This window comes from Dipodomys spectabilis, unplaced genomic scaffold (assembly GCF_019054845.1).
Source record: "Dipodomys spectabilis isolate Male_0828 unplaced genomic scaffold, ASM1905484v1 ptg000635l, whole genome shotgun sequence".
NCBI lineage: Eukaryota > Metazoa > Chordata > Mammalia > Rodentia > Heteromyidae > Dipodomys > Dipodomys spectabilis.
Window position 1 is genome coordinate 354,649 of NW_024871312.1, and position 20,335 is coordinate 374,983.

The window sequence follows — 20,335 nt, forward strand, 5'->3', positions numbered from 1 at the left end:
GCCATGCTCTATTATAAACTCGCAAAGAAAACTGAAGTAGTACTTTGTTTTTCAGTTCTTACCTGAGTGTCAAAAGCTGAAGTGCTTAAAGTTTGAATCCTACTTGAGGAATTAGGAAGAGATTTAACACTGTTCAATTAACTGTTGTCCTAATTACACAGTTATGCATATGAATGACCTGAAATTCAAATAAGTAGGTAATAGAAGTTTAATGGTTGAAATGGTGGTTGAGACAGAAGAAATATTTACCATATCACCAGAGCAGTTTCTCACCTCCATTGGGTCTCACTTGTCAATTCAGTGGTGTTGCAAACCCCATCAGAAAACTGCATACACAAGCAAAAGTTGACATACAGTTTCAGGAGATGCACAAATATCTCAAAATCTAAGGACATTAAATTAGTTAATTCTTAAGGAATTATTTATTCAATTTGAATTAATTCAGGAGTCTTGAACAAACCTACTGTCCAGTACCTGGAATAATTCACACTGGCTGTCTTTAGATAATCTTTAGCTTCTATGTCAAGTTAGCTCCAGGAAAGGGAATCATCAAAGCAGTTCCTGTGGTATGTGACCCTCAGTCTTATTACACACCACCAGACAGTTCACGCTTGTTCAGCTTAGCTTCTACATAAGAATAAGAATGCACATAATTTATTGGATACCATGTTCTCAGGCTTATCAAGATACTAAGTACCCTTTTTAGAAAAACATCCTTGAGAATTTACAACAAAGCCTTTGTTAAAGAGGCTGTTAAGGAAAATTTCACTATTTTTTTTAAAAAGCTTTTTTACTTCAATGGCAAATTTATAAAAAGTTAACATATCTTCATCTAATTTGTATTAACACAATTGACAACTGTGTGTATAGAGTTCACAGTGCATACCAAAAACTCAAGGGTTCACTGAGATTAAAAACCACAATGCCTTGAATAGCATAATTACAAACTGCAAACACTGGAGCTTTACATCTTCCCTTATTCTATCTCAAAATCTCATTTCATTAGTTTATCTTCACTTAAATGATTCTGTACTTTTTATAAGCAATGACGTAAAATGATCAGGGCTTTAAAAACATTCAGTGGATTAAAAAGTAACACAAGTCTAATAGTGATTAATGTCTGAGCTATCAAAAAAGCAAGACCAAATATCTTAAATATATAAATATTTAAATATAAAAATCCTCCATTACAGGTAGTAAAGGAAAATGGGTACATCATGCCCAGGGAAGATTTAAAAATGAGACTTTTCAAGGACACACTGCCTACAGAACAGCCTCACATTTTGAAATTTAAACATAATTTGTATGTCACATTTTGAAATTTAAACATAATTTGTATGTACAAAGATCTAGTTTTAAAAAAATCACATCCACAAGTAAAAAAATTGGTCATTTGTTTACAAAGTGCAAAATATCAGTACAGCAAATTCATCTCAAAGAAACAGTGCCTTTCCTGGCTTTTCATTTAAATGGTTTTAACATTTAGTTATGCTGAGTAACACAAGAAGCCTGCATATGAAGCTCCAGGCCCTTTTAATACCTGTTATTCATCCCAAATCCGGCAAGTGAGAACCCTGGAAAGTAAACTGTCAATATCTGATAGATGAGGTACACATTATCTGAATAAAATTTATGACCTGGTACTAATCAGTAATCCCAACACAGATTATTGCTTTGTAATGAATTCTGTATGGTTTGCATGTCCTTCAATAACTGCAGATTTTTCCTGCTTTTTTCTCCAGGTCTCAGTTTGGCAAAATGCTTCTTACTTGTGGTCCCTGTGACTCCAGGGGAACGGTTGCTGCTGTTTTCTTCTTCTTCCAGAGTCTTTCTGTTAGCTTTGGATTCCTTCTTCTGCTTATCCATCTTCTGTTTCTGCAGCTATACCAAATAACCAAGGCGGGAAAATAGGAGAATGTAATGAAAATCTTTTCTTCTGAGACTAGTACATTTGTTTCTGAAACAGTCTTGCCACATGGCCACGACAGGTATTAGGATTACAGGACTGCACCACCATGCCCAGATGCCATCAGTATTTAAAAAATAATCCTCAAACTAACACATTCAGATGAACATTTTTCAAGGTTTATTAGCATAAAGGCCTCAATTCAAAATAGAATCATTAAGTGCAAAGGAGGCTAGAAAACTCATGGAGTAGGCAAAAATGAGACACCTTTTTAAACACAAATTTGGAACATATGCCTTTCCCCAAAGAGACAAAAAAGAACCAAGCTTGTACCCTAGCTCTACCATTACAGGGAGGTGGCATGTCTTGGGAAAAGTGTATCACAACCCTTTCCAAGACTCCTCCTCTCTCCATTTTTACCTCTATTTCCAGAACATACTTCATAACGGATCACCAAAGCCAGTCTAGTTGGATTTTCCCTGGTGTGTGGGAAAGTGGGCACATTCCATGCCAGGAGGGGACTTAAAAATGAGACTTTTCAAGTAAATGTTGCCTGTGGCTAGCCCTAGGCCCATAATACCAACAACCGTAATAACCCAAATGAACAGGTGGGTTATGGTGTTTCTTTCCCGGTGTAAACTCTTAGGTGGACTTCATCAGTGCATCTAGATGTAAAAAATACCTGCTTCACATAACAAGCATGTACAGTAACTTGGTTTAGTTACACTTGACTTTCTCTTTTGGAGACAGAAAGCTTCTAGATACATTTTATGGTATTTGATTTGGATAAAATCAAGTGTTTAAATTCTTTTCAAGTTAAAAATAGTTTGTTACCTATGACACTTGTTGCCAACAATATTTTGAAAAAAAAAGGTCAACAGAAAATTGAATGAAGCAACACAATTACCTGGGCTTGGTATTTTCGAACTTTAGTTATCTGGCTGGCTTTTGCTTCCATTCTCCCCACGAGAGCCTCCAGCTCACACTCTAAGTTGTCTTTCAACTCCACAGTTGGTGACTCCTGGACGAGTTTTATAAGCTGCTGGTGATCACTATACACAGATCAAAAGCAGGTGTGGTTTATTCTGACCTTTACCCACTACATGGCTTTCTTTGGTGTTAAAAAAAAAAAGGTAGTTTTACAAGTTTCAAGAAAAACAAGTATTTATATTCAAATTTCACCCACAAGAACATTACATGTGTAAAAGGCAAAATCTAGAAAATACTGGTTTTCAAATGTGGTATCCTAACTCATGAGTGCAGTTTACTTAAATATGTAAAAGCTCTCAAAGAAATAAAACTATTAGAAAAGACAGATTTTACAGTTTTAAGGCCAGTCAAGAATTATGGTCAAAGCCGGGCACCAGTGGCTCACGCCTGTAATCCTAGCTACTGAGGAGGCTGAGATCTGAGGATCACGGTTCAAAGCCAGCCCACGCAAGGAAAGTCCGTGAGACTCTTATCTCCAATAAACCACCAGAAAACCGGGAGTGGCGCTGTGGCTTAAGTGGTAGAGTGCTCGCCTTGAGCTGAAGAGCTGAGGGACAGCGCCCAAGCCCAGAGTTCAAGCCCCATGACCGACCAAAAAAAAAAAAAAATTATGGTCAAAATTGTTCAAAAAAAGTAGGACCATTACCAAGAAGCTAAAAAACACCGAGAAACTAGCACTAAATGTAATTTTAAAAGGAAACTCACAAGCTCATTTGCCCAAATTCATCCTGCAAAGTCTGTAAGACTTCAGATAGCTCTTCACTGATGCTGCTGGAGGAGGGCGGCGCCATCAACTTCTTATTCTTACAACCCCTTGAAGACACTTGCTTTGCCAGAGGAACGCTGTTGACCACCCGATCATTGCACAGCACTTTGCTGTGCTGCTTCATGAGATGTAAGACATGCTGCACGTTGGCTACCACGGCATGGCTAGGACTGGTAGACTGAAGAGAGAAAAATGGTAAGTAACTATATCCTCTCATCCTGCCTTCTTTTTACTAACTGGGTAAAAATAAACCCCTCAAATGCCTAGGACACGAATCTCCCAATTTACAGAAAATTAATGGCCAGACCCCATGGATTTAACCTAACCTCAAGTGTCTGCAGTCCCTCTTAAGTTTCCAATTACTGCTACTTACTTGGTTTATCAGCCACCTCTTGGTTATAGGGACAAACTTCCCAACTGCTTTTCTCAGTCTCTTCTGTCTCAAGTTCCAGAGTGCTATCCTAAAATATTATTCTGACCACATTGTTCTATTTGAAATCCTCTGATTTAAGACTAGAAAGAGCCGGGCACTGGTGGCTCACACCTATAATCCTAGCTATTCAAGAGGCTGAGATCTGAGGATCATGGTTCAAAGCCAGCCAAGGACAGGAAAGTCAATTGTGACTCTTATCTCCAATAAACTCAGAAAAACTAGAAGTGGTGCTATGGTTCAAGTGGTAAGAGCGCTAGCCTTGAGCACAGAGAGGTTCAGGGACAGCGTCCAGAAAAAAGACTAGAAGAATCAAATTCCTCCACATGGAAAAGAGACACCTACACCACAGAGCTGCAACCCATACTCCCCGTTTCTGACCCCATCATCTCTTCTGCTTGGGGAACCGATCATATTTACACTTCTTTCACACAGTAACTTTTATACCATTCTTCAAACTCGGTTAAGGTTATTTTTGAAGGCTTTCTTAAAACGGCCAGTAAAACCTCAGTTTACCGAACACCACCTAGTCAGCAGTGTTCTGAGGAGCGGGCGTTCACTTACTCCCTTCTCTGTCTGCTTTCCCCCTCAGCACCAGATTACAGGTCACTAAGCTCATGCATGTCACATACAGGCTGTCAGAAAGGACTCCACCTTCAATCACTATGAGGTCAGGACTTGAGAATTCCTACTTTTCAAGTTTGCCACTTGATTCTGATCAGGTTTGGAAGTCACCGTGCCAAACTGAGCAGATCTTCTAAAGTTTGTATTGTTAGCAAACTGAATTCCACATGTATTTTAAAATATTATACCCTACATAACCAGTGAGTTATTATGGAATACAAAACTGGACTAATATTCGACAGTCCCCATAATTCACTATTCTAACTCACTTTAACACATACTCACTACTTTCAAACACAACCGACAGCTGTTCACTTTTTTGCTCCTATTGTTCTTTCCTGATTAATACAATTTTATATCAGTTGAATCTGAAAAAATTAGGACTCTTTTTTTTTGGGGGTGGGGGGAGTCTGGTTGCGGGGCCTGAACTCTGGGCCTGGGCGCTGTCCCTCAGCTCCTCACCTCAAGGCTAGCGCTCTACCACTTGAGCCACAGCGCAACTCTTTTTTTTTTCTGCTTATGTGGTGCTAAGGAATCAAACCCAGAGCCTCATGCATGCAAGGCAAGCACTCTACAACTGAGCCACCTTCCCAGCCCCTAGGGTTCTTAATTTGTGTATTTTTCTCGTAATGGATTTTCATTATGTCACAAAGCCATAGGGCTGTGAAAATGAAATGCTCTTTGGTGGGTGAATGGATCAATTCCAGCCAAAGAGTGAATTATTGGTGGCTCAGGCCTGTAATCCTTGCTACTCAGGAGGCTGAGATCTCAGGATCTTGGTTCCAAGCCAGCCTGGGCAGGAAAATCTATGAGACTCTTATCTCCACTTAACTACCCAAAAGCTGAAAGGAAAACTGTGAATCAAGTAGTAGAGGGCTAGCCTTTAGCAAAAAAGCTCAGGGACAGTGCCCAGGCCCTGTGTACACACAGGATTGGCACACACAAATATATAAATAAGTAAATAAATATCAAGCCAAAAGAAAAACTACAGTGACTGTAAATGCATTGCTAAATTTTTAAAATAAGCCAATCTAAAAGTCCACATACTGTACAGTTTTAATCATGGGATTCTAGAAAGATTCAACTTATGGAGGAAGTAGGCTGGAGGTTGCCAGGGGACCAGAGAAGGGTGAAGACATTCGCGTGGGGGACTACTTACTAGGACACACATTTGTCAGACTTGCAGGGTGTATGACCCAAGAGTGGTCCCTTATGCGCCAAATAGGTTCATCAGTTTAATGGACACACCACATAGGCATGGACGTCCGTATAGACTGTGGCTACACCTCTGGAGGCAGGGACAGGAGTCCTCCTCTGAACTGTCCCGTGGCCTTCAAACTGTGAGTGAACAATCCCAGGAGGGCGTGGGGAGAGCAACAAAGCAAAGAGGGCCTGCCGTTCCTCAAGAATGAACTGTATGGCAAAGGACGGCAACAGAAAATGACTTGTATCAGACCCCACTTACCTTGCACAAGGAAAGCAGAAAAGCTAGGACATAGTTCATTCCTGCACTCTCTCACTGAGTGTTTATAAAAATAAACACACAGGGGCTGGGAAGTTGGCTCAGTGGTAGAGCACTTGCCTTGCATGGAGGCCCTGGGTTCGATTCCTCAGCACCATATAAGCAAAAAGAAAAAAGCCGGAGGTGGAGCTGTGGCTCAAGTGGTAGAGCGCTAGCCTTGAGCTGAAGAGCTGAGGGACAGTGCCCAGGCCCAGAGTTCAGGCCCCATAACCGGACCCAAAAACAAAACAAAACAAAAATAAACACACAGCAAATACAAACTAATTTCAAAAGCACTTTACCATCCAGGTGGTTGGTAAAGTTTAACAATCTGGTTAAGTACATAAAACATCTAAACATTAAACAATCAGCAACTAACAGTGTTAATTGTCCATTAGAAATCACTTGTTGATATTTGACTCATGACCATTATCCATGAATGGAGAGTTAGTCTCAGATACAATTGGGATGAGAGTAAGTAGGTATGATTTATTTAGATGTCCACTGTATATAAGTATAAACCCATAGGCTTATTGCCACATACATACCATGTCATTCCTTGATTTTACAAACAGGACCTCTTTCTTTTTAACTCTGCCCTTTCTCTCTGAAGTCTCCTTCTCAATTCCATTCTGCTTCCCTAAGCCTATAGAACCTGTCCCCATTTCTATCTCATTCTTAGATCACTAGGATTCACACTGGTAAAGGGGAAGGATAAATGTGTCAACTGTGACAGGCACAGACACACAATTCAAATATAGAAATCATACAAGATCACGTAGGAGTTCTACCCACTCACCTTTCCAGCAACGAACGGCATATCACCCAAGCTTAACCTATAATGTGGTTGTGTGCCAAAATAGTTCCTAGGACCTTTCTGGAAAAAAATAAATAAATGTTGATAAAACTTTTCTATACACAACTAAGATGCCTAGTTTCTATACAAAACTATGTGCCTTATATATAGTGGCCTTATGCTCCTGATCACGCTCATAACAGTACCTGAACTTTAGGGGAAAAATGTTCTTGAGAAAGTACAGTTATGTCTAAGTAGAAGCATAAAATTAAGCATCATAAAGGATTTTAATAGCAAAAGGCCATCGGTACTTTGCTGAGTAACACCAAAGTACTTCCATGTGTCATCTCATTAGCAAGACTGTCGTTTTGAGTAAAGCAACAAATGAAAGAGGATCACTCAAGGTTACAGTACACATGGTTCATGAGTGTATTCATGAGTGTTCACACAAGCTATACCAATCAATCAGCATTTGACGTGACTGCTTCTGTTTTCATACCTTATCTGCTGGTTTTGCCTTTTTTTTTTTAACTTTTTTTGTACTGGGAACACATGAAGATGAAGATACCTTATCTTCAAAGATCAGTCTGTTTGTCTCAAGACCAGTCTGCAACTAGGAAAAACGTTAAGAGTGCAAAGTTAAATGTCGTGAAAATAAAAATTATAAATCAAATTTGAGATCTGCCAAGGAAAACCTTGTATAGTAGTTTCTAAGAAACACATCTTAATTTTATGACCACAATTTCTGCCAGTCTGTGAGCCTATGCGTAGTATTTTAAATTGATACTACTCTTTCATTTTACCTTTAACTGCTATAATCAAATTGTCCTTTCTTCAGCTTGATGCCCACACTTGCACTACTTGTACCTGTCCTGCTAAGGGAAGTATGGCTTAGCTGGTAGAGCAAGCCAAGGAGCAAACACATCAGGTACCAAGTTTGAGTCCCAGTTTCAAAGCAAAGAAGAAGGTAAAAAAGGAAGAAAGGAGAAGGAAAAAGAAAGAATTCTAGTTATGAGCTATGTACAGCAACTCCAAACTAATGGGGTGGCATTTTCTCACTAGTTGGAGAGAAAAGTACACTTTTTCCTTTCACTCTGTATCTAAAGGTATCGAAAGTTATTTTGGTTTTTTTCTCTAGAAATTTTCAAACTATAATAACTTAAAATATCTTTACACTAGAAATACCATGGATTGGGGCTGGGAAGGTGGCTCAGTGGTACAGCGCTTGCCTTGCATGCCTGAAGCCCTGGGTTCAATTCCTCAGCACCACATAAGCAAAAAGAAAAAAAGCCGGAAGTGGTGCTGTGGCTCAAGTGGTAGAGCGCTAGCCTTGAGCTGAAGAGCTGAGGGACAGCACCCAGGCCCAGAGTTCAGGCCCCACAACCGGACCAAAAAAAAAGAAATACCATGGATTACTAAAGATTGGGGAAAAAGGTAATTTTCCCTAAGCCAACTGACCATATTCCTTTAAAAACAGAAAACAAAAAGATAAAAGAAACTGGTCTCTTAAGTAGTACTTTTTTTTGCCAATCCTGGGGCTTGAACTCAAGAGTCTGGGCGTTGTCCCTAGCTGCTTTTGCTCAAGGCTAGTGCTCTCCCACTTGAGCCACTGCACCACTTCCAGTCTTTTCTGTGTTTGTGGTGCTGAGGAATCGAAGCCAGGGCTTGCTTCATGTGTGCCAGGCGAGCACTCGCCCACATCCCCAGCCCTCTGAGTTGTTCTTTTAAATCTAGCCCTATATCACAACTGCATGGAAATTGAGGAGGGAAAAATGACATTGCCAAATTTCTCTCCAAACTAGTTTTGAAATTTCTACATTAGAGAAATTATTTTAAATTTTCAGGAAATTATGATGGAGCTAATAGGAACACTCAGAACCATCAAATTAAGTAAAACAATATGATGAGATTTTGAAGTTGTTGCAGACTAAAGGCATCTCCACCCTTGGGACCACATCCACTCTGACACACTTCATATAATGCTTTGGACAAAGTAGCTGGATAGGTGCAATGCAACAGTCTGGAAATTACTTTTCTGGAAAACTTATGTCAATGAGCAGAACCTGTAAACAAATGACTTTTTGACTAGCTTAACTTTCAGCTACCTGTGCCAGAGTTTCAACATTTCACAGTGCCTTCATCATCATCCATTTCATTTTACCCAATTGCCGTGAGACACAAATGAGTCACTTCATTAATGGCAAAGTCCAGGCTCTAAATGATTAAACAACCTGACCAGGTTTCACAAAGTAAAACCTCTATACTCAGAACCCACTACTATAGTGTGCACATCTGAATGCCAAATACTTACTGGTAATACAGCGTCAGCAACAACTGATTCGGTTCCTGTTGCTGAGTAGAAAAGAAAGCAAAGGTACTACAAACTAATTTTAAAAATTAATGAACCAATGAACTTGTTAACAATGGCATTTTGCACACACTGGTCTCAACACCGCAGTGCATCTAAAGCATAGCCCTTCAATCTACCTGGTCCAAGTGAGGAAGAGACCCAGTAAAGAGCCTACCTCAAAGTCAGAAGGGGCAGAGAAAATCTGCCGAAGGTCAAAATGAAAGCCATGACAGCCATGTAACTCAAGTGCACACCGAGGGAAAAATGTTAACTCTACAAACTGACAGAGCTAGGTTTTTGAGAAGAAAATACCCAGTTTAACAGAAAGAGAATATACTGAGATCAGTTTACCAGAGACGCTCTGGAAGAGACAATGCGGTATGTTCTGTGGTGACATGTCTGAGAAAGCCCAGGACAGAGAATGGCAGAGCCCCACCCTGACTGTTCTTGTGTTCATGAGAAGACAGATGGCTGCAAGTGGGCTCACTCCCGGAATTCTAGCTGCCCACGAGGCTGAGCTCTTTAGTCCAGGACTCATCTCCAAGAACCAGAAAAAAAAAAAAAAGCAAAGCTAAAGGCAAGGCTCAAGTAGCATAACAGCCATGAGTGAAAAAGCCTAGTGAGAATGTGTGGTCCCGAGTACAAACGTGGTCCTGGTATGCATGCACACAGCGGTGTGCACACACACACAGAGAAGATGATTACATTTGAGAGCTTGTATACTGGACTGTTCTAAGGCGTAAATTCACTTAAGATGGTCAAATATAATTTCATATTTATATCCACAGAGCAGTAAAACACATTAAGAGCTTACCTGATCATAATTCAACTTACCTCAGCTGCCTTTGCTTGCATACGTTTTCTTTCTTCTTCTTCTTCATGGAGTTTTGCTTCCAACTCTTGCATTTTTTTCTAATGATAAGGATATTAAATTGTAATTAGTAAGCCTCAAGTCTTTGACTAGGTCCTAACAGCTAACTGTGAAGAGGTACTTAATGCTCCAAGCCCCTTACACGTAAGAATTTGCCAGAATAAAAGTAATTGTCATTCTCATGCTAGAGATACACCCACTCTGTCTATTCAAATGTATTCTTTTTCTAACAAACTTTGCTAACATTTGCTAAAAGAAGAATATCAAAAAGGGTAACAGTAAAAAGGGTCTGTAAAATTTAACAGAGCTCACAGGGACAAGTGATGAACTTTGAGCAGTCACTGTGTCTGTGAATTCAGTCCAGTGACGGTAGGCTTGACAGTACTCAGACTGCCCTCTGTTAAGTCACCCAGAGCCCCTGTGAGTGAGCTCTACACAATCAGTGGTAACATGTAAGGCCAAAGGTCACAGCTTGTACAAGGCCAACAGGTTATAGGAGGCCTACGTTGGTACTTGACTCAATGGTTAAATACATCCCAAATGAAACACAAAAATAAAATTACTTCAGAGAACAAATCTCCCAAAAGGATACTTAAGGACATTTAACCTTCAATTATTCTTAAAAAATAAGCCCTGTATGTCTACCAGACTGTAAAATGGCAACACCCTCCAGTTTTTAAAAACTACTATTTCTTTGGAGTAAGACCATATTTATTGGCAACTAATTTTTTAATGAGCACGCTTGTATTACGCATTAACAAGGAAAAGGCGCCTCCCGACCTCAGCAAGGGCCTGCATCGTGGTGAGTTTGTTATACTCCTGTTCCAGAAGATCCAGCTTTTCAAGCTGGCTCTGAACATGTGTTTGATCTTGCTGCCGCTCTCTTTCCAGGGAAACCTGGGATACATCAAATGCACAATGATAACATGATAAAAAAGTAACACTGAGCACATCTTAAAATACATTGTATGCTATATGGCCCTTCAGAGAACTACATACATCTAGAGAGGAATCCTAAGACTTAAGACAAAGCTCTAAAAACACTACCAGATGGCTGATTAAAGCAACCCTTGCCTGGCCTGCCATTATCATACAGAAAATCTATGTAAAACCACGTAATTATTTCTTAAGTGGGTCATCTATTACTCAAGATGTAATGGGGGAGGGGGCGGCTATCTTTTGTACTTCATTGGAAATCTTTTTTTTTTTGGTGCCAGTCTCTACAGAGCCATAGTAGGGACATCAGAGCTATTTTAAAAATGTATTGTAAACATCTTCATTGCAAATGTACAAGTTACCTGAATAACAAAGATCTCTAGTATAATAAAACTATTTTGTTAAGCAGCTATTGCGAAGAGCTTTAAGAAGAAAAATCTTCAAGACTGCTGTCTCACCAGTTTGTAGAGGGACTGTGCTTTTTTTATACCACAGACCTTTAGACTGTAATTTAAGGAAAACACTACCAAATATACAAATAATCACAACAAAGAACCAATCAAATCAAATCTTCAATACCATAAATAACCCAAGGAATTTTCAAACCTGGACTACTATAAAAACATCATTATATCCTCACTAAAAAAAGTCTTTAATTCATTTTCTGAATGTCTATTCTTGAGTGCTCATCTATGAGTCAACCACCATACCTGCTTCTCTAAGACTGAGGTCCTCTCCATTTCCGCATGCTTAATCATATTCCGCATGTACTCCAATTGTTTTTCTAAAAGATTACATTTATTTTCGGCAGCTAACAACTGAGATGTCAGCTCTACAAAAGAATATTTAAGAAAAGCAGAAGTCAGCACATAAAATAGTTTCAGCAGGTTAACTGATTTTGGAACTACTGTGACTCCCTTATAAAAAACACATTCTGCAGGGTGGGAGGGGGTGAGGGATGGGAAGGGATGGGAAGGGGAAACAAAGGAGGAGGCAACAATGCTTGATAAGAAATGTACTCGTTATCTTGCCCATGTAATTATAACCCCTCTATATGGTATTTTCACAAAAAATAAATGAAATAAAAGACACATTCTCTAGCCTGTAAGTTTAGATTACCTAAATCGTTTTCTTTCTATGTTATGCTAGTCAGTAAATATAATGTGTATACTTGCTCCTCACAACAAACACAGACATAACGTAATTTTGTTTTGCTTAATGATAGTATAGAGAATGACAAGGTAGAGTATTAGAATAACTTTACATTACAGTATTTATGGCAAATTTAATTTCCTTTACAAAATGAAACATACCTTGATTGTGCTTTGACTCTTCATTCTTTGAGTTTTCCCTTTCTTGTAGCTGTTCATCCAGTACTTTCTTATATTCAATTGTTTCTCTAGACAATGTTTTCACACTTTCTTCTGCCTGAATCCTTTCAAGCTCTAAGCGTCGAATCTTATCTTGAAGATTCTTCAAAGCTGAAAATATGGCTGCCAAACAGAAAGTAGGTAACAGAACAGTATATATGGGGAAAGTTCAATGAAAAATTAATTTTTAAAATGTGATGAATAGGTCCAGTGGAAGATCATTCCTTCAGAAGAGTAAATTATTATCTCGTAATTTTAAAAAGTCCATTTAGAGACATCTATGAGTGTCTGAAATATTTTAGCTATTTTAAGTAAAAACCCTTTACTATGACAAAAACATTTCAAAGATAATTCTAAAGTGGCAACAGCAACTAAGAAAACCTAGTTAATCATACATAACAATACATAACTGTCATTCTTTATTTTTTTTTTTTGGGGGGGGGGGTCTGGTCGTGGGGCCTGAACTCTGGGCCTGGGCGCTGTCCCTCAGCTCTTCAGCTCAAGGCTAGCGCTCTACCACTTGAGCCACAGCGCCACTTCCGGCTTTTTTCTTATGTGGTGCTGAGGAATCGAACCCAGGGCCTCGAGCATGCAAGGCAAGTGCTCTACCACTGAGCCACCTTCCCAGCCCCTGTCATTCATTATTAACTATTTTTTCCTGTCTATATACAAGATCACAAGCAGACTCCAATTGTAGAATTAAACTCACATATAAAAATGACTTTAATTTGCACTTTTTTCTTTATGTAAGAAAAAAAGCCTAGGATTGGGTCTCCTCTAAAGGATTCTGATGTGAGATGTGATACACATTCATTGCAGGAAATGTAGAACATAACAACCGATAATCCTATCAGAGACAGTAACAATCAGTCTTGGGTCTTTCAATCTTTTTCATTAAGTACAAAATAAAACGAAATAAAAATATAATTGCTTTTCACTTTGACATTATTAAACACTAAGCATTTGCTCACCATACCATACAGTTTTAAGGTTTAGTTTTCTCTAGAAACTGAAAAATGTACTATATATAAAAAAAAAAAAAAAAGATCTGTATTTTAAGCTGGATGTGGCATTCCTAGCATCTGGGATGCTTAGGCAAGAAAATAGGCTGTCCTTGTCCTGGACAGCCTGTGCTCCAGGTAAAGACCTAGTTTCAAACGCCAACAGAGCCCAGATGTAACATGAAATGTCTAATGTCAATGTCTGAGCTTAACTTCTTTTGAGCCACTGAGGGTTGTATATGTGGTTTTTTTTTTCAGTATTTTACATTATAGTATACATCTTCTGAACTGTTTGCCCAGAAGTTTCTTCTTATACTTTGTATTTTTTTTTTAAGTTTTTGTTTTATACCGATCCTGGGGTCTGAACTCAGGCTGGGTGATGTCCCCATGCTTTTCTGCTCAAAGCCAGCGCTCTACCATTTGGTCCACAACTCCACTTTTGGCTGTTTTGGTAGTTCAGTGGAGATCAGAGTCTCACAGACGTTCCTGCCTGGCCTAGCCCTGAACCATGACCCTCAGAGCTCAGCCTCCTCACTGCTATTATAATAAGCATGAGCCACTGGCACCTGGCTGCCAGGAACTTAACAAACCTTAAACTATTTATTCCTCTTCCTTTACAACAAATCTGGCTGATACAGATCTTACTTTAAAGAACAATTTTTCAAGAAGAAAATTTCAACAAGAGAGTATAGTGTGTGAAAGGCTTGCAGACTTGAAGTGAATGGTATTCAGGTGAGCAGAAGAGAAACTCAAAGATGTCCACAACTAACCTTTGTAGTCTCTGATGAATGCATTATGTAAGACGGCAATAAGGACTTTTATATGGACAGACCTTCAGATGCTGACATTATTCCTAACTATGTGAATATGCCACTTTCATCCTATGAGAAGAAACTTCTCACCAATTCTTGTTAGAGAAGTCTGAGCGACTAAGCATAGGAGAGCTCTAACTCACTGCTGCCTTAGGGGACAGCTGGAAACCATGAGAAGGAACGTGGAGGATCTGTGGGAGAAAAGGCTGACTGTGACGGACGATAGAAATGGAACCTCCAACATTACCAACAAGCAATGGAACTGACCAACGGTCTGAGTGAGGTGCAAATGTAACTACCCTAGGGCCTCCAGGAAAGAACACAGCCCAGGGCTGCGAGTGTGGCTCAGTGGGAGAGTGCCTGTCTAGCATGCATGAAGCCCTAGGTTCTATTCCTCAGGACCACACAGAAAAAGTCACAAGTGGCACTGTGGCTCAAGTGGTAGAGTGCTAGCCTTGAGCTGAAGAGCTGAGGGACAGCACCCAGGCCCAGCGTTCAGGCCCCACAACCGGACCCAAAAAAAAAAAAAAAAAAAGAGACTGGGCAAGATTAGTTAGGAGAATATAATCGACATACAGGTAAGAGAAGAACCTAAACCAAAGCAACGAGAACATACTTTTGAGACAGATACTTTTGAGATACTGCTGTAGCCAAAACCCAGGCATGATTCCTAACAGATGTTGAGGATGACAAATTAGTCACTAGTGGGGTGCAAGTATGCTACTGTCCTGATTTTTGTGGATGATGATATTCAACCATCAATATAAAGAGCAAAAGAAAAGCCTACTTTGAGAAGGCCAAAAACAGAATGGGGAGATAGTCTCTAAATGTCAAAACAATGGAGGATGAGGCTGCAGGTGTGCTCAGTGGCACACACCTGACTAGCAAGAGCAATGCCCTTGGACTTTTTACAAAAGCAAACCAAAAAACCAAACCAAACACGTGACTAAAGGAGTGGAGGGATGAAGTGTAAAGCAGCAAGTAAACACAGACAACATCTATTCTGGGTTGTCACCTCTGCTGTTGCTCTCTGGATAGGCAAGTGTGGGCTTATGCGGAGAGCGTCGCAGATCACTGTTAAGGAAAGGCTTGTCAGGTGGGTACAGCACATATGGAGATGAAGAATGGCGAACCACACTTCCATTAGATCTTGATGGCTGAGCTATGATGTTCTGAAAAATAAAAGCACAGAAATTACCTCTCAAACAAGGGAACCAAAAGTAGTTACGACTAAATACTAGACTGTCATCCACAAGACAGCAAAAAATTAGCCTACTGACTATACAGCCCAGTTGTTTACTGTGAAGAAATGCAACTTTTGAAGCCTTGTTTGTTTGCCTAAACATAGTCACAAGGCATGCTTACATGCCTTGCCTTTTTTAACAAGCACCGATCCCCTTTATTTTCATTTGTTATGTTTACCAGGCACTCTGGTCTGTCTCTGAGGCTGTCCCCGATGACCCTGTCTATCTGCAACACTACCACTACATGACACATTAACACATGTCCTGTGTTAATAAAAATAAAAATTTTGTCTTCTGTCCCCGACTCTAGACACAGATTCAAAAACTCCTGGAATGTCTTAAGTAGCAGGGATATCTAAAAGGGCAAACACTTTACCACTTGAGCCACAGCTCCTCTTCTGGCTTTCTTGATGGTTAATTGGAGGTTAGTGTCTCAAACTTTCCTGCCTGGTGTGGTTTCAAACTGTGATCCTCAGATCTCAGCCTCTAGTGTAGTTAGGATTATGTTTGGCTAGTAATAAAATGATTGAAATCCATTTTGAAATTGACTTCATCTCTGACCTCAAGGAGGGAAGTGCCAGTCCAATTACCAACAGATAATAATGTATCCACAACACCTATCTTATGAGGCTGCAATGAAAACTCCTTAAGAAGAAAGTTTGAGAAGCTTCTGGATTGACAAACTAAAATGCTCAGGTGATATGCTGGAGAGTACGTGGAAGGCTTGCTTGGGTTATACCCACTACAATAAACCCCTAACACTGAGTCACTCTAGAAAATGACTCAACCTAATCTGTAAACAGCTGGACAGATATTCAGGACTCTGCTGATCACTGAAGGAGGGAAGTCCTGTGAGACTGTGACTCTCTTAACTGGGGTTGGCGAGTTCTGGGAAGCCTAGTTGGTGTAGGTACCATTTCATAGTCTATCCCCAAAGTTATGAGGGACAGTTCTACCCACTAAAGACACAAAATTTGGTGCTGGTGGTTCTGGCTCACATCTGTAATTGTAACAGCTCTGGAGGCTGAGACCTGAAGGATTGAGGTTTGAAGCCAGCCAGGACAGGAAAATCTTTGAGATTCCATCTCCAATTAACCAGCAAAAAAAAAAAAAAAAAAGATAGGCTTGAAGGCACAGCACACGCACTAGAGTGCTAGCTGTGAGTAAAAAAGCCCAAAGAGCACGGAGCTCCGAGTTCAAGTGTCAACACCAAGACAAGACTGCTGGTGGGAATGTGTGTGGTCCCAGTCTCTTGGGAAACAATTAAGCATTAGTAAGTAGAGTTGCAAAGGCCCTTGCAGATGTGGTTACCGCACAGTTTTCCTTCCCTCATTTTTGAAGATGATGGGGCCTAAAACACCATGCACATCCAACAACCTATATTGAGCTGCAGATATATCCAGGAATTGCCCCTCACACATTTTTTGTCTTGGGATCACTCTACACTGATCCTACTCTACTGTCTGGTTCTGAATTCACTCTTCGGATGCTGTTTTGGTTGATGGATATGAAGATGTAGCTTCCCACAGACATGTAGGTGAAGGGTGAACGGCCTTGAAGATGCTCGAAGAGTGCCACAGGGTTCCTCCTCAAGGGCCTGTCGGCCATAGAGAGCTGATGCTCTGAGAAACTTCTGCCATGTAGGGGTAATCACAACAGGACTTGTACTACCCAGCCTACAAACAACCCCCAGACCCTAATGCCCACAGAATATATTACTCAGTCTATAAGACCTCTTCTTACCCTCTCCTTAGCTTCGTGATTCATTTTGCTCATTTGAAAACTGAAACATTAATACGAATACTAACCTCAATACTGAGGATTCAAACGCTTTAAAACATGCAAAGTGCTTAACATAATGCCTGTCAGTACCGCTTAAATATTTCGTATTATGATGATCTTAAGTGTGATAGTGGGGCAAGCAGAAGGGATGAAATCAACAGGAAGGCATTTACCTCATTATCCTAAAAAAAAAAAAAAATCTTAAATGAAATGTGAAATCAGAAAACAGAACAAAATTATTGATAAAGGGCAAAACCTCTTGGTGAAGAGAACCTAGACTGACCAGCAGTCAGCCTCACACCTTTCCATCCTTGCTAAAAAGCACAACATCGCTCTCTCTCTCAAGTTTACCAAGCTGGCAGCTTTGCAGTTTACCACAGACTGTGCTGAAGCCACTGACACCCTGAGGCCTATTGCAGCTGTACTGAGCTGAGGTCTACCACAGCCATACTATCACAGCCTTACTGAGCTGAGGTCTACCACAGCCATACTATCACAGCCTTACTGAGCTGAGGTCTACCACAGCCATACTATCACAGCCGTACTGAGCTGAGGTCTACCACAGCCATACTATCACAGCCTTACTGAGCTGAGGTCTACCACAGCCATACTATCACAGCCATACTATCACAGCCTTCCTGTCACAGCTGTACTGAATTGAAGTCTACCACAGCCATACTATCACAGCCATACTATCACAGCCTTACTGTCACAGCTGTACTGAGCTGAGGTCTATCACAGCCATACTATCACAGCTGTACTATCACAGCCTTACTGTCACAGCTGTACTGAGCTGAGGTCTATCACAGCCTTACTGAATTGAAGTCTACCACAGCCATACTATCACTGAGTTGGTCTATCACAGCCATACTATCACAGCAGTACTATCACAGCCCCAGGAAGAGCCAAGGGCTGAGCTCCAGCAAAGCCAGCTGGGGTGGCGGCAGAGGCTGGCAGGCTGGTGTCAGGCCTCAGAGAGCAGGTGTGGAGGGCAGGCCTCAGGCCCTTGGAGGGCAGGTGTTGGTCAGGCGTTGGAAGACAGATGTCAGGCAGGTGTCAGGCTGGCGTCAGAGAGCAGGGATCCGGCAGGTGTCAGAGAGCAGGCGTCAGGCAGGTGTCGGAAGGCAAGTGTCTGAGAGCAGGTGTCCGTAGAGCAGGTGTCAGGCCAGTGTCAGAGGGCAGGTGTTGGAGGACAGGTGTCCGAGAGCAGGTGTCAGTCGGGCAGGTGTCGGAGAGAGAGCAGGCTTTGGGCAGGTGTCAGGCAGGCATTGGAGGGCAGGCATCCAGCCAAGTGTCAGGCCAGCCTGTGGCCGTAGCCCTCTCCCCTGGTCCCGGAGGCCAGGGAAGTGCAGTTGGCTGTCCCCTTCCAGGATCCATTCCTCCCCCTTGACACCGGGTGCAGCCTCGGCTCCTTCCGGTCACGGGCTGCAGCTCTCTGCCCCCTCCTCGAACAGGGCCTCCGCTGGGGACACGCGTGTCACCGAGAGCCGCCGGAGGAGTGGGCATGGGGCGGGCGACTCCAGACACGGGACGAGCCGTGCACACGCCCGGACACGGGACGAGCCGTGCACACGCCCGGACACGGGACGAGCCGTGCACACGCCCGGGACACGGGACGAGCCTGCACACGCCTGGGACACGGGACGAGCCTGCACACGCCCGGACACGGGACGAGCCTGCACACGCCCGGACACGGGACGAGCCTGCACACGCCCGGACACGGGACGAGCCTGCACACGCCCGAGACACGGGACGAGCCTGCACACGCCCGAGACACGGGACGGACCGTGCACATGCCCGGGACACGGGACGAGCCTGCACACGCCCGGACACAGGACGAGCCTGCACACGCCTGGACACGGGACGAGCCTGCACACGCCCGGACACGGGACGAGCCGTGCACACGCCCGGGACACGGGGCGGACCGTGGACACGCCTGGGACACGGGACGAGCCTGCACACGCCTGGACACGGGCACGAGCCGTGCACACGCCTGGACACGGGTCAAACCTGCACATGCCCGAGACACGGGACGGACCGTGCACATGCCTGGGACACGGGACGAGCCGTGCTCACGCCCGGGACACGGGACGAGCCTGCACACGCCTGGACACGGGACGAGCCTGCACACGCCTGGACACGGGACGAGCCGTGCACACACACGGACAGGGGCACGAGCCGTGCACACGCCCGGGACACGGGCACGAGCCGTGCACACACACGGACAAGGGCAAGAGCCGTGCACACACACGGACACGGGCACGAGCCGTGCACACACACGGACAAGGGCAAGAGCCGTGCACACACACGGACACGAGCCGTGCACACGCCCGGGCACACGCACGGACACGAGCCGTGCTCACGCCCGGGCACACGCACGGACACGAGCCGTGCTCACGCCCGGGCACACACACGGGCACGAGCCGTGCTCACGCCCGGGCACACGCACGGACACGGGCACGAGCCGTGCACACCCGGGCGCGGGGTCCACGAGGCCGGGCGGCGCGGCCTCCCCGCGGCGGACCCGCGCCCGCGCGCCCCAGGTCGGCCGTTGCACCGCCCGCCCGCCGGGCCGCGGAGGACCCCGGAGCCGTCGGCGCCCGCCGGGCCCCCGGAGAGGCCCGAGGCGCAACCCCGAAACCCCCGCGAAGGCGGAGGGCCGCCGGGACCCGAACCCGCCCGGACGCCGCCGCTCCTTACCGAGAACCGAGAGTCCGAGGCCGTGGAGACCGACGCCGCCGCCATCTTCCCACCGCCCCGCACGGGCCTCCGCAGCTCCGGCACGGCCCCGAGGCTCGAGAGCCGCAGCCCGCGACGGCCTCACAGGCGCCCAGGTGGAAGGGGCGGGCGGCCGGAGAGGGTCCGGGAGGGTCCGGGGCCCCGCCTCACACCCCGCAGGGACGCCCAGGCCCGGTGCTCACGCCGGAAAGGCAAAACGTCCTAACAGACGTCGCCT

General features: G+C 43.4%; 1 protein-coding gene across 5 annotated transcripts; it reads right to left on the minus strand.

Annotated features, from left to right (window-relative positions):
- Nucleotides 1-194: 194 nt before the first annotated feature.
- Cep57 (centrosomal protein 57) lies at nucleotides 195-20,304 on the minus strand. Of its 5 annotated transcripts, none has more exons than XR_006146324.1 (12): nucleotides 20,080-20,304; nucleotides 15,369-15,525; nucleotides 12,484-12,663; nucleotides 11,881-12,002; nucleotides 11,015-11,131; nucleotides 10,198-10,275; nucleotides 7,513-7,626; nucleotides 7,017-7,094; nucleotides 3,602-3,840; nucleotides 2,814-2,958; nucleotides 475-1,881; nucleotides 195-326 (listed from the first exon to the last, which is right to left on the minus strand). XR_006146324.1 is itself a non-coding variant. In XM_042671514.1 (12 exons), the coding sequence occupies exons 1-12, from the start codon at nucleotides 20,122-20,124 to the stop codon at nucleotides 298-300; spliced, it is 1,404 nt and encodes a 467-aa protein (XP_042527448.1). In that variant the 5' UTR covers nucleotides 20,125-20,304; the 3' UTR covers nucleotides 195-297. The 5 variants fall into 5 exon arrangements, 4 of the variants coding, with proteins under 4 accessions (XP_042527448.1, XP_042527449.1, XP_042527447.1 ...); XM_042671514.1 differs by having other exon boundaries at nucleotides 195-314; nucleotides 1,770-1,881; XM_042671515.1 differs by having other exon boundaries at nucleotides 1,770-1,881.
- Nucleotides 20,305-20,335: the final 31 nt, after the last annotated feature.